Source organism: Phocoena phocoena, chromosome 7 (genome assembly GCF_963924675.1).
Source record: "Phocoena phocoena chromosome 7, mPhoPho1.1, whole genome shotgun sequence".
Taxonomy (NCBI): Eukaryota; Metazoa; Chordata; class Mammalia; order Artiodactyla; family Phocoenidae; genus Phocoena; species Phocoena phocoena.
In genome coordinates, this window is record NC_089225.1 from 115,105,940 (window position 1) to 115,119,953 (window position 14,014).

The 14,014-nt window shown below is 61.2% G+C and overlaps 1 protein-coding gene across 2 annotated transcripts; it reads left to right on the top strand.

The window, feature by feature from the left end:
• The first annotated feature begins 1,385 nt into the window (after positions 1 to 1,385).
• Positions 1,386 to 12,415, top strand: BOK (BCL2 family apoptosis regulator BOK). 2 transcript variants are annotated; one of them, XM_065880769.1, is made up of 5 exons: positions 1,386 to 1,717; positions 2,187 to 2,438; positions 5,162 to 5,290; positions 11,084 to 11,247; positions 12,268 to 12,402. In XM_065880769.1, exons 2-5 carry the CDS (start codon positions 2,216 to 2,218, stop codon positions 12,391 to 12,393), a joined length of 642 nt encoding a protein of 213 aa, XP_065736841.1. In that variant the 5' UTR covers positions 1,386 to 1,717; positions 2,187 to 2,215; the 3' UTR covers positions 12,394 to 12,402. The 2 variants fall into 2 exon arrangements, with proteins under 2 accessions (XP_065736841.1, XP_065736842.1); XM_065880770.1 differs by having other exon boundaries at positions 1,460 to 1,646; positions 12,268 to 12,415.
• Positions 12,416 to 14,014: the final 1,599 nt, after the last annotated feature.

Sequence of the window (14,014 nt, forward strand, 5' to 3'; positions counted from 1 at the left end):
TGGCTTGGTTGAGTTTCCCTGATTTTTGCTTTGTTTCATTAATTTCTGCTTTTATTTTTATTTCCTCTCATCTTTAGAATTAATTTGTTGCTCTTTTTCTAGCTTCTTGAATTGGAGCTTAGAGCATTAATTTTAACCTTTCTTCTAAAGCTATAAATTTTCCTTGAAGCACTGCTTTACCTATATCCCACAGCATTTGATATGTCACGTTTTCACTGTAGTTCACTTCAAAACATTTTACGACTTCCCTCGTGATTACTATTTGACCCACTGATTATTTAGAAGTGTGATATTTAATTTCCACGTACTTGGAGGCTTTCTGATAGTTTTCCTGTTTTTGAGTTTTAGTTTAATTCATAGAGGACACACTTGTATAATTTCAATCCTTTGAAATTTGTTGAGACTTCATGGCCCAGGATATGGTCTATTTTGTTTAACATCCTATGTGCATATGGAAAGAACATGTATTCAACAGCTATTGGGTGAAGTGTTGTATATATGTGAATTAAGGCAAGTGGGTTCATCCTGTTGTTTCAAGGATAGAGATGTTGACTCAAGGATAGTGAAATAGGGACTTCCCTAGTGGTCCAGTGGTTAAGACTCTGTGCCTCCTAGGCAGGGGCCGTGGGCTCAATCCCTGGTCACGGAACTAAGATCCCACATGCCAAAAAAAAAAAAAGGATAGAGAAATAGACCAGTGGGATAGAAAAGAGTCCAGAACAGATCCTCACATACACAGTCACTTGGTTTATCATGGGGACTCTTCTCCAATTCAGTGGAAAGATGAGGGCCCTTTCAATAACTGATGATGGGCTACTGGATATCCATATAGAAAAAATGAGCGCTGACCCCCCTACCACAATATTCACAGGAATTAATTTGTGATCCATCATAGATCTAAATGTGAATGCTAAAACAATTAAGCTTCTAAAAGAAAACACGGGAGAATATCCTAATAAAAAAGCACTAAACATGAGAAAAGATCGATAAATTGGACATCACTGAGAAAATTCCTGTTCAACATAAGCAACAGCAAACCACAGAATGGCAGAAGGCATTTGCAATACCTTCCATACAATGCAAATCCAAGTACCCACGTCCAATACCAAGCCATGTGTAAGACCAGGGACACAGCATCCAGAATATATAAAGAACCTCTAGGAATCAATACGATAATGAAGCCGGCTGTGAATCCAGGCGGCTGGTGCCAGAGCCAGGTCCTAATCACTGGGACAGTGGGGGACAGCTCCTGCCCCGTGGCCCTCCTTGAGCGCATACCGTGAACTCGCTCAGTCCTCCTTAAGCGGTGAGGCGGCGGGGAAGCTCTGGCCGTGGCTCCGCCCCGGGGTTGCCTTTCCCTTAGAAGGCAAAGCCCCAAGCCTCGCCTATCGCCCGGCGGAAAGTTGCGCTGTGCTGCCCGCACTCGCCTCGCCCCCGACGCCGCCGCCGGAGCCCCCGTAGGGCCCGAGACCCCGCGCCCTCAGCACTCCAGCCCGGCTCAGGCGTGGACAGGGCGGGCGCCGGGGCGGGGCGCGCGTCCTCGCCAGTTTGAATGGAAGGATCCAGATCTGCGGAGACGGCGGCCAGCAGATACTGAGGCCAGCACTCCTCCCCAGACCCCGCGCCCGAGACATGCAGCGGGAGAGGTGAGCAGGGCGGGCCGCGCCACGGGAACGGCGAGGCCGGGGACAAACACCGAGGACGGCGAGGCGCGGAGGTGGGTGGTGGCCCCGGACGCTGGGCCGGGCCGGGGTCCCGGCTGCCACCGGTTGGGAGCAGGTCGGGCCATGCCCCCCGCCCACGCCTCCGCCGCCCACGCACTCGTCTTCGAGCGCGGGCACGGCGGCCCCAGAGCCAATCGCCATTTCCCCGAGGTCCTTCCTATCCCCGGCACCCGTGGGGATCTTTGTGATTGAGTTCGGCATCTAAAAGAAGGTGACACCGCGCTTTTAAAGATTTGGGGCACAAACAGGAACGCTTACCCGCAGCTGGCCGAAGCCCTTCCCCAGAGCCGCGCCGGCCCGGCCTCCCTGTGCGCTCCGGCCCGGCGCACGCACGCGATCTAGGCGCACGCCGCGCCCCTTCCACGCTCCCCGCTGCCCGCCGTTCTCGCGCGGCCGACCTTCCCCTCCGCCAGCCAGGCCGGGGTGGCGGGGCGGGCCCGTCTGAGCACCCTCTGCCCGCAGGTGCGGCGCCCCCCGCCCGCGTCCCCGCCATGGAGGTGCTGCGGCGCTCCTCGGTCTTCGCCGCCGAGATCATGGACGCCTTTGACCGCTCGCCCACCGACAAGGAGCTGGTGGCCCAGGCCAAGGCGCTCGGCCGGGAGTTCGTGCACGCGCGGCTGCTGCGCGCCGGCCTCGCCTGGAGCGCGCCGGAGCGCGCCGCGCCCGCCCCCGGCGGCCGCCTGGCCGAAGTGTGCACGGTGCTGCTGCGCCTGGGTGAGTGCGGGCCTCGCGGGCGGGATCCCAGGCTTACCCTCCAAAGCCGGCCGGCGGGGCGGCCCCGCTGCGCCTCGGGGTACAACTGCCCCTGCACTGGCCCGCCCGCCGGTGACCGCCGGCACCCGCCCCTGCTGGGCCTCGTTCTCCCCTCTGGGGCAGAGAGGGGGCTGGTCCGGAGTGCCCTGAGTAACCCGGCGCACAAGGCGGGCGCACCCAGACCGATGATCCCTCCAGCACCCCACTCTTCCAGTCCCCCCTCAGGCTCGCCTGTGCACCCGCCAAAGACCTCCCCGCATTTGCCTGCTCAGCCCGGATTTCAGACACTCTGGAAATAAAGGATAGACAGCTCCGGGAAGAATGATGTTTTGGTGGCTAAACTTCCTGAGTGACCCTTGTGCTCAGCTGGGCACAAAAATCCTTTGTCGGACCACGTGTCCTGCTGTTTGTTTTGGAAAATAGGTCCTTGCAGTTACTGGCTCAAATCCTGCCATGGGTTGCTCTTCTCTCTTGATTTGGAGGCCTCTTAGGGCTCCCGGCGAAATTTAGTGCCCCAGGAGAGCTGAGCCACCGTGAGGCTAGGTAGCCCAAGATCTCACCTGGATGCTAGTTGAGTGGACATCTGGAGATACTTGACTGTGGGGTCACACACAGCCCGGTAACTGTCTCCACCTTCTCCAAGGACCCCGGAGAGGGAGGGACCGGCCCAGCTGACTCAGTCAGTCCACCTCTCCACAGGGACTGAGGCTGCCCAGCCCTGCCCCATCCAGTGTGACAGTTCCACCCCAAGCGTGTGCACATGGGGACGTATGGCAGCACAGATGGAGCCCTGACCAGGTGCCTCTCCAGGGGAGAGGCTGGCCCCGGAACCCTGGTTGGAGGGAACACCCTGTGAAAGCGGACGCCCTCCCCTCCTCAGGCTGGCTCGCGCGTCTGCTTGCCCCTGTTTTGTGTGGACCCTGGGGGCAGGGTTGTGTAGACCTGGCCTGCACAGGAGTGTTGGGGTCCGGGGGAGACACACAGATGCCGAGGGGCCATTGCAGAAGGCTGCCGGGGGGGCGGTGTCCCGCCTGGGTCTCAGGGGAGGGGAGCAAGTGGGGTTTGGGGGATCAGCCAGAGGCCCAGAGTGCCTGGACTCCCCTGAGGTCAGCGCCCGAGCCACCTCTTCCAGTTGGGCTGTGGGGACAAAACTGGGGGAGCACTCCAGAGGGTCCTGGTGAATATGGTGTCTTGACCTCCCAAGAGCCCCTGGAGTGGCCAGGAGGAGATCCTGCCTCTGCCCTGCCTGCCCCCAGCTCCATCTCCTTGCCTGCGAGCAGCGGCTCGGGGCTGCCTCTACCTTGGGCCCGGGGTCCCTACTGTTTGAACTTTCTGAAAAGCCCTGCTTTGGGCTCTGCTAATCAGACGGGCCGGTATCTGTCCCTTCAGCACTGTGACCTCAGACCCGGAGAGCCTGGGATGCTTCCGGCCAGGGCTGGAGGAGCAGAGTCCGACCAAGTGCCCTGCGCTGGCCCTCTCAGGGGCCAGGCCTTCAGGCCCTCCTCCAGCATCCGGCCTCATCACGGCCAGTCCCTGGGGTTCAGTTCCTGCGAGATGGCTAAGGGGACCCTGGAGGGAGATGGCTTGAACCCCCAAAGCATCCGCCCTTGCAGCTGCTCAGCGTGACCGCCCCTTCCCCACCAGTCATGGTCTGGAGCTGTCTCCCTGTCCCCAGCGTACCCCCAGTTCCTCCCGAGCACAGACGCCCCGCTCCTGGAGCAGCAGCAAACAGGAAGAGGCCCGGGTCGAGTTGGGGTCAGTCCCCGGTAGACCCCGGGGTCTGTATGTGGGAACAGCCAGGCCAGCCCTGGGAGTTTCCATGCTCCCTCCCGCATCGTTCTGCCAGCCTCCCCACAGTCCTCCTCTGGTTCCAGATCTTAATTAATTAGATGGAGTGCATCTGGCCCCATGGGTGACTCGGAGCCCTTATCGCCTGGACTTCCAGTAGGAAGCATTTTCCTGTTTGCTTTGGCGGAGAGGCGGCTGGGTTGGGGGACGCCCAGTCCGAGGGCTGTGTGGGATTCCCGGGACGTGACTGCCAGGGGCGCTGCAGCGGGCACATGTGCAGGCAGTGCCCTTGACAGGGCCTCCCGCTGCCACGTGTGGCCGCCCCATCCAGATACCCCTGCTTGGCCCCAGGAGCCCAGGTCTGACCCTGTGTGGCGCTGGCGGCCCCGGGTAGTGGCTCCTTTTCTTGGTTCACTGAATGGTGCTGGCGCCTGAGCAAGGACACCCCTGTGAGGCAGCAGCCGGGCTCCCCACCGGTGTGGGGTCGCTGGAACAGTCCACACCCATGTTGGGCTGGCTGCTTGCTTGTCAGACTACCGCCCTCCCATGCAGCTGGCTATGGGCTGTGAGTCACTGATCAGGCATTGCTGGGGTGCCCGCCACACTGGCCCAGCCGGCTCTGCCCTGGGGGGAGGGTGGGCGTGGCTGGCTCGGCAGAGGGGACAGGCCCCAGAGGCAGGTCTGGGGGTGCCCACCGCACCTCCCTGGTCTTGTCCCCGGGGGTTCTGGGGGTGGTGTCTCGTGGGTGGGAATGTGACAGGTCGAGGGGTCGGGAATAGGGCTGGGATCAGGGTCCCCAGCTGTGGCCACAGGCTGAGGAGTGAGCTGGCCCCAGGCCCGCGTGGGCCCCACAACCCGTGGGTGTGACCACCTCTGACCCGCCTGTGTGACCGCAGCAGACGAGCTGGAGCTGATCCGGCCCAGCGTCTACCGCAACGTGGCCCGCCAGCTGAACATCCCCCTGCAGTCCGAGACCGTGGTGACCGACGCCTTCCTGGCTGTGGCAGCCCAGATCTTTTCTGCAGGTAGGCCTGTGTGTCCAGGGGGCCCACACTGCTGGCATGGCCCAGGGTCTGTGGGTCAGGGCCGGGGCTGCAGCGCTGGGTGGGCTCTCAGGGGAGCCTCCCTGGGTCCAAGGACAGTGGGCCTCTTGTGCGGTCCTGGGGCTGTGACCGGAAGCCCTGTCTGGGCTGCATGTCCCAAGCTGCCAGTTGGTGCTGACTGTTGGCTGGAGTGGGGCGGGGCTGTTCTGCATGTGGCCTGTACATGTCCCGTGGGGCTTGGGCTTCTCACGGCGTGGCCGCAGGTCCCAAGCAGCCCAAGTGGGCGCCGCCAGGCTCTTTTGACGTAAGAAGTCACCGTGTCACTGAGCCTGAGTCTGTTGGTCAGAGGCAAGTCGCAGAACAGCCCCCATAGTGGGAGGGGTGCACTAGGGTGGGAGTCCCTGGTGGAGCGGCTCACCAGGACACATTTGGAGAATGTTGACACACCTGTCTCACCCGGCTGGCCCGCAGTCACCTGTGGATCTCCCGGGGCCTCCACCTGGGCCCTAGGAGCAGGTGACGTCTGCCCCTCCTCCGTGTGCCCTCGCCCTGAGTTCAGCTCGTGCTGCTTCCGGTCTGCACACCTGCCTCCAGGCTCCCAGGAAACTCTAGGACTCATCCCCCAAAACCGCCTCTCGTTCCCACGCCGCCTCCTGGGACCTGCTGGGCTCCCTGAGGTCCACAGACCTTGTCTCCCCACCCGTGACCTCGTGCCCTGTTCTGGCGCCCCTGCCCTGCGTGTCCACCTCGGTCCTGTGTCCTGGTACGTAGCAGGCGCCAGGCGCTGCTGGCCATCAGGTAACCGAAGCCCCCAGCCCAGTGTAGCACCTGCCCCGTCAGCCGATCCCACCGAGGTTTCCCCAGCACTGTCTGGCGCTGCCCTGGGCCTGGGGACCCTGTGATGGACGGGATGGCCAGTCCCAGCCCTCAAGGAGGGGGGCTTGGGGGGCCCCAGAGCCAGAGTGTTCCCGGGGCGCATCCTGGTGGAGTGGGGGTGTGAGTGGCCACGTGGCATCGAGGGTGGGAAGGGCTTTGGGGAGGACGGGCCCCTTCTGCGAGGCGGCTTTGGGTCTGTCGTCGACCAGCGGCGTGACCTTGGAACACCCCTTGCCGTTCCTTAGCCGTCGGATGGTTGGGACGGCAGCAGGGCTTTGGGGCAGAGGACGCCGGGAGCCACAGTCCCACCCCATGGGGGACCTCCGCCCACCGGCAGAAGAAAGGAGGCCGGTGGAGGGGCTGGGGCTGCCGCATCCCATCAGAGGGCCCCCAGCCCGCTGACCGCACCTTCTGGGTGTTGCCCTGCACTGTCCCCTCTCGGGGAGGCTCCTCCGACCCCTGGTGGGCAGGCCGGCGTGGCAGGGACACGGGACCCCCGGCTGCAGGACCCAGCCTCCAGGGCGTCACTGGGTGGCCAGGACTTCACGGGGGAGTGCCTGGGAGGGAGGGGGCTGGTGAGAGGCGTGGGATGCCCAGGAGGTCTGGCAGTCCTGACCCGGGTGCCCTCGCGGTGACCTGGGCAGGCCGGGGAAGGGAGCTGACAGCCGCCCTGGGCCCTCCCTGGGCTCCCATCAGGCCCGACGCTGGCGCGTGGGTGGCCGCCGGTGTCTGTCTCCGCTGTCGGGCGGGCGAGGGCTGGCTCTAAAAGGAAGCGTCACCTCTGAACGCGGCTGCGGCGGCTGGTGTTTGGGACTGAGGGGGCGGGGGGCGGCTGGGCCCCGGGGAGGGTGGCTGGTGTGTGGACAGGGACAGAGGGCGGGCAGCCGGGACGAAGCACCCACCCCTGCCTGCCCCACTTGCTCAGTGCGGGAGGGGCCGGAGATGTGCCCAGAAGGGCTCTGGGTTCTGGAAGGACGAGGCGGGGGCTGGGGCAGGGCGGGGAGGAAGGTGTGGCCGTGATGAACGGACACAGGGCACCAGCGGCTGGCTTCTTTCACTTGGGGAATTCAGTTTAAAGCCCGTGATTTTTCGCTTGAAACCAGAGCAGGATGTACTTCTGCGATCCAGCATCCCCGCCCCACCCAGCTGGCCCTACCCTTTTCGCGTGGTGGCCTCCACACCGCCACCTGCCCCTCTGGTGCTTTGGGGCGCCCAGCCCCTCATGGGCTCTGTGACCTGCAAGTGGTTCTCAACCTCTGTGGACCTCAGAGCCACCTGAAAGGGGAGCAGGGACAGGCTCCGTGGAGCACAGGGCTGCGGGCCGCCCCTTGTGCTGCCGACGGGCTCTCAGCCCACCCCCCGACCAGCCCGTGGCTGCCCCACGCACCCTCCCGCTTCCCGCCCACCCGAGGTCTCCCTTCACCCCTTGTGCATCCCAGCCTTCCCGGTCCTCAGGCCCTCTTGCCACCAGGCAAGCTCCAGCCATCAGATGCTTGCCAGCCCTGCCCATCTCTGCCCGCAGCCTCTCCCAGGCAGCTGGGTCTTGCACGCGCTGACCCCCCGGGCTGGATATTCCTCCCCCTCGTCGTCCCGGCCGGCCCCTCACCTGCTCTGGCTGTAGCCGGTGCCGTGGACGGCTCGAGGACTGCAGGGCAGGGTTCCAGGTGGCCTCCCCACGTGGCTGAGCCCCCGCGAAGGCAGAGTCAGGGGGCGCTGTTCCAGGCTGCGTCTTGGCTGCAGGCGCTTCTCGGTTCCCTTCAGTGGAAAAACTGAAAGTTGGCAAGTGTTTTCATTTTTTTCTTCTCATTACAAGAGCAAAATATTTCACCACGGAAAGATCAGAAAACACATGAGATAAAGAACTCTCAGAAATCAGTACTAAAAAGACCACCTCACTTTAAAAAGAGCAAAGGGTCTGAATGGACATCTCTTCAAGGAAGATGTATGGACAGCCAGTACGTGCATGAGAAGTTGCTCAGTATCATCAGTCACCAGGGAGACACCCATCAAACCACAACAAGATGCCAGCTTGCGCCCACTGGGGCACTCAAGGCAAAACTTCAGAGAACCCAGCACGGGTGAGGCTGTGAAGAGTCAGGGCGTGAAGTGGTCTGGCAGCTTCTCCGATGGTAACTCTGACGGGGTCACCCCCTGACCTGGCACTTCTGCTCCTCGGTTTTGACCCCTGAGAAAGGAAGCCACACGTCCACACAAGGGCTTGCACACGAGTGTTCAGAGCCGCGTATCCCCACAGCCGGAGGGGCCAACAGCCCACGTGTTCGTTTCCTGATGGGTGGTCCATCCACTGGATGGAACATTATTCGGCCGTAGAAAGGAATGAGGGGCCCACACCAGGACAGCACGGAGGAACCTTGAAAACATTTTGCTCAGTGAACGGAGTCAGACACAAAGTGGGACATACTGTGTGACTGCATTCGTGAAACGTCCAGAACAGGTAATCCACAGAGACAAAGTAGATGAGAGGTTACCAGGGCTGGGGTGACAGGGGCATGACGCCCCTGGGGACAGTGATTTGGAGTGAAAATGTCTGGAATTCGATAGTGGTGATGGTTGTACAACATTGCCAATATGCTAAAAACACTGGATCTCACACTTTAAAAGGATGAATCTATGCTAGTGAGATTATATCTCCGTAAAAAAGAACACAAAGACCTCAAAGAAAACAGGACATACCTGAGCCCCACCTCCCAGAGACCACCCTGCCGGCACCTTCCAGACCAGGGCTTTCCTCTCCAGGTAAAACGTGGCCATCACGTGGCGCTCACCTCTCCACACAGCACCGCAGAACGCGTGTTCATTCTCTTGATCCCCGCCCTGCCATGCTGACCCTTCACCTGTCCCCTGGTGGTGGTGGGTACCTGCGGGACGCCAAGCCTGGGGGTGCCAAGGGCACAGCTGTGAGCAGCACAGAGCCCGCCAGGGCTGGCACCCACGAGCAGTTGGTCAATGGGGAGCGTGGTGTGACGGCAGCGTCACCAGGACCTGATGCCATCACGGTCTGCGTGGCCCTTAGAGGGAGGACCTTGGGCAGAGCCCTGGGGGTGAGGGAGCCCTGCAGGCAGCGGTGAGGCTGGGATAGCACGCATGAGGCCAGGTCGCAGGACAAGGGGGCCTCAGAGGGGCCAGCAGCCAGCTCGGGTGGGACTTCAGACTTGGATTGACTTTGAAGGAGATGGGAAGGGACAGTAACAGGAGGGTTGGGGAGTGGCCTGGCCTGACTTATGGGGTTTTAAAATTTTCGTTGAGGTGAAATTCACATGACGTACAACTAACCATTTTATTTATTTATTATTTATTGGCTACACCACGCGGCATGTGGGATCTTAGTTCCCCGACCAAGGATTGAGCCCATTCCCCCTGCAGTGGAAGCACAGCGTCCTAACCACTGGAGCGCCAGGGAGTCCCAGTCAACCATTGTAAAGTGTGTGATTCAGTGGCGTTGAGTGCACGCACAGCATCGTGCAACCACCCCCGCTCCAAGTTCTTTGCCGGTGGGAAGAACACCCATTCCCATTAGGCTGTCACTGCCTGGCCCCTCCTGCAGCCCCCAGGGACCACTGGTCTGCTTTCTGTCTCCACGGATCTGACAGTCCTGCACATTTCATAGGAATGGATTCATACGATACGCGTGGCCTTTCAAGTCTGCTTCTTTCACTGAGCGCGATGTTCTCAAGGTTCATCAGGTTGTGGCCCTGTCAGTGCTTCCTTCCACTTTGAGGCCAAGTATCATTCCGCTGTGTGGCTGGACCACATTGTGCTTTTCCACTCACTGCTTATTTATGTTTTGTCATTTCCACCTTTTGGCGACTGTGAACAGGGATTCATTCGCACTGACTTGTGCTCTTATGACAGACCGTCCCAGCTGTGGTGTGAACATGGGTTGAGGGGCGTGCTTCCTCCCTGCCTGTGCTGCTTCCTTCTAGGACTCAGGCGGGGCACCCATGTTTGTGTCCTTTCACAGGTGGTGCTGGTGCCCTCCAGCTGTCTTTCTCATCACAGTTACCAGGCTGCAGAGTTACATGGATCCTCACATTGCCACTTGGAATTTTGTCTGATAGACTATAATTTACACTTAGACACTAACGTACACTTCTTTGTTTGTCGGTGAGGGTGAGCATCTTTCATGGGTCTAGTGTACTGTTAATACTTCTTCTTTTGTGAATCAGCTGTTTGTATTCTGTGTTCGTATTTCTTTTGAAAGGTTTCTCTCTTTTTCTCATTGATTTATAAAATCTTTTCCTATATTAAGGAACCTTATACAACTGGCAAGCACTGTTCCCCAGACTGTCATTCGTCTGTCTTTCCTCCCAGGTGGGCTCCATCTCAGTTCTGCCCCCAGTAGCTTGGTGGTCTGGGCAAGGCCATTCCTCCCGGGGCCTCAGCTTCTTTACATGGAGAACATCCTCTGTCCTCGCAGGGCTGTGCTGGGGGCAGGCACAGATGGAAGCTGCTTCCTGTTTATCACATCCAGTGCCGAGTCACTGAGCCCCCTTGACCTGCTCAGCCTCCTCTTTGCCTTTCTGCTCCGTCACCTCCTCCAGCAGATACTGGGCTGTGCAGGGTCATCGCCAGGCCCTGGCCCAGGTGTGCAGGTGTGTAATGCAGGCTCGAGACATCCCCGCCTGAGAACGACGTGTGACGGTGGCAGGACTGATCTGCAGCAGACGGTGGCTGGGACTCGCACAGCCGCCAGCTGACCGAGCTCCCCGTCTGGCGGGAGCTGTGGGTTGAGGCTGCCCCGGGTGTCGACCCCAGTCACCAGCGGAATGGCAGGGGTGTGGCTCAGAAAGGCTCCGCCCCCTCACGTGACCCTGCGGGCTGGCCTCGAGCTGGGTCTTGGTGGCCTTTGGTGACCAGCACCCATCTCTCTCCCTGCAGGAATCACCTGGGGCAAGGTTGTGTCCCTGTACTCAGTGGCTGCGGGGCTGGCCGTGGACTGCGTGCGACAGGCCCAGCCCGCCCTGGTCCACGCCCTCGTTGACTGCCTCGGGGAGTTCGTGCACAAGACCCTGGCGACCTGGCTGCGGAGACGCGGTGGATGGGTGAGGGAATATGGCGGTGCCAGGAAGGGGGCGGTGGTTGAACGCCTGAGTGCTGGCAGTGGCAGGGGTGATCGGGGCTGGAGGAGGGGCGAGGCCGGGGCTGCCCAGCCCAGGACGGCTCCTGCGGCCCAGCTCCAGTGTGGGCCCTCTGGGTCTGACCGCCCCCGACTCCAGAGCTAAAACCCGCCGCCCGCCCCCAGGGATGGTGTCAGAGTCTCCATGTCCCCGATCACCTGGCCAGGCCTCGGGGACTGCGGGGCAGCCCCACCCGTAGGAGAGCTGTTTTCTCCTCTGTAAAATGGATGGTGGGCAAAAGTGTGCGAAGCACACTGGCCGAGGGGACGGAGCTCAGCCTCCGCTGGGATTGGAGCCACAGGGGGTGTGGTGAGGGGCCACTGGGGCTGTGGTCTCATCTGAAAGCGGCACTGGGCGGGGAGGGCGTCACCTCCTGGATGAGTCACGTGGCTGTGGGCCTCCCGCTGTCCCATCCTGCCGTCCTGTCCTGGAGCCCGGCTGAGGCTGGGCACCAGGGCAGCCAGGACGCTGATTGACACCACGGCCAAAGGTTAAGCTGTAGGGATAGTACCTCATTTCTTAGCAGGACTAGAAAGAAATAAGGAAGTAAGGAGTGGCCATTCACTGGGCTTCTGGAAAGCTCAGTTCCTGCTCCTGTTCTAAGGGATTTGTCCTTCCCTGGCACCCCAGGCTCCACAGCATCTGCGGAAGGACACTGGGATGTCAGCAGGTGGCCGAGCTGGTAGCTGGTCCCATGGCTGGGGGCCCAGCAGTCTCCCCTCCCTCCCCTCTCACCATCTGAATCCACCTGTTGGGTCGGGTCCCATGCTGGAGCCTTCCATCCAGCTGGACCACAAGCCTTCCCAAACGGCCTCGAGCATTCCCTCAGGCGACCTGGCTGACACCGGGCGGGGGCGGGGCACAGGCCGCACCCTCTCCGCTCCACTCTCTAACTGCCCCCTCTTCCCTCCACTCTCTAACTGACTGCCCCCTCTTCCCTCCCAGACGGATGTGCTCAAGTGCGTGGTCAGCACTGACCCCGGCCTCCGCTCCCACTGGCTCGTGGCCGCGCTCTGCAGCTGTGGCCGCTTCCTGAAGGCTGCGTTCTTCATGCTGCTGCCGGAGAGATGAGCTGCTGGCTTGGGCAGGGGCCGCCGCACGGCCCCCTTACGTGGGAGGCCCTCGGCCCCCGAAAGCATCACCCTCCGCCCCACCCAAGCCAGGAAGACCCTCGGAGCCCCGCGTCGAAGCTGGAAGCCCTGCCCTGAGCCCCTCCTCCACAGACCCAGGCCCTCTGGACAGGGAAGAGGGGGGCTTCCTGGCCCTGGAGCTGGGCTTCAGGGCCGACAGGGGCCCTTCCCCATTGTTCCCCCTCCCCCGGAACCCCCGCTGGTCCCCTTCTTTCTAGAGCCAGAAAGTCAGGGTCACGTCCCAGGCCCTGAAGGAAGGGAGCTGGGCCCCATCTGTGTGCGGTTCCCACGTCAGGACATGAGCTGGCCTCGGTCCTCCTGGGCAGGGGGCCTGGACTCTGGGCCTGAAGGTGACTCACGAGGCCGGAGGAGCTGTGGAGTGTTACTGACTCCGCACGTGGGGCCTAAGGCTCGTGTGGTGGTTGCTGAACCTGTTTCTAGAGGGAGGGCGTGTCCCCCGCGCACCAGGGTGGGTCTGTGTGTGGCAGGGTCCTGTGGACACGGGAGCCCACGACCGAGAAGGATGGTGTGTTTGTCCGATCCCAATAAAGTTCCGCAGCCGTGGAGGGTGACCCCGTCTGCTCCTGGTACCTGTCCTGCGACTGCCAGGGACCTGACAGATGGCAGGCCGGCCCGACGTGATGGAGCACAGGCGCACGTCTTCCCTCACCAAGGCCAACTTGTGCTGCCCTGTGCCACACTGGGCCTGCGCGCATGCCCTGCACGTGCTGCCACCGTGTGTGCACCAGCAGCTGCGCCCCACGTTCCTCAGTCCCCCTCCCCCCCCCCGCCCCCCGCCTCTGGCCTGGCAGCAGGCACACGGTGCTGGACGCGGCCTCTCTCAGCCCCGGTTCCCTTTCTGTACGACTCAGGGTGGACCAGACGGCCGCTAGGGTCTTCCCTTCCCCATCCAGCCTCCTGGGGAAGAGCCCAAAGGCGAGGTTGCCGTGCACGAGGGGGGCTGCCCCCCTTCCCCCATCGCCCACCTCCTGGCCCCAGGGCCCTCCACAGGACCCCTCTCCTCAGCTTCCTCCCAGGGGGCGGCCACCCCTGCAAGCCCATCACCTCTCCAAGCTCTGCCTGCTCTGTCTGCATGGGACCCAGGGGCGCTCGCAGTGGGAAGTCTGGCAGATGACGAGAGGGAAGGAAGCGGGCGGGAGGAGAGGAAGGTCCCTTTGCCACCCTGCTTCCGTCACTAGGATGGATCCCTTGGTACGTTTCCAGCCTGGGAAAGTGATGTTACAGATGCTGAGTCAGGGAAGCCGCAGATTTAAGGTCACTCAGAGAGACCAGGCATCTGCGTGGACATTGGGTTAGAGGCTGCAGTAGAGGAGACACCCCGTTTCCAACAACAGAAGATGACATTCCGGGGTATAAACGGAGTGAGAAATGCGAAACCCTATGTGAGGCAAACTCTGAAGGTACCTCAGAGACACCCTGGACTTGGAAGGACAGAAGAAATCCCATGTTCCAGAGGAAAACGATCTCATAAAGAAGACAGTTCTCTATAAGTAGCTTTGTAAATTTAACGTAATCCTTATGAAAGTATCAGAATGTTTTTC

What these genes read in the sequence shown, in the direction of transcription:
- BOK (XM_065880769.1), top strand. Translation starts at nt 2,216, where the DNA reads ATGGAGGTGCTGCGGCGCTCCTCGGTCTTCGCCGCCGAGATCATGGAC. An exon ending in CACGGTGCTGCTGCGCCTGG is followed by an intron (nt 2,439 to 5,161) that starts GTGAGTGCGGGC and finishes GTGTGACCGCAG; the next exon opens with CAGACGAGCTGGAGCTGATC. An exon ending in TGCGGAGACGCGGTGGATGG is followed by an intron (nt 11,248 to 12,267) that starts GTGAGGGAATAT and finishes CTTCCCTCCCAG; the next exon opens with ACGGATGTGCTCAAGTGCGT.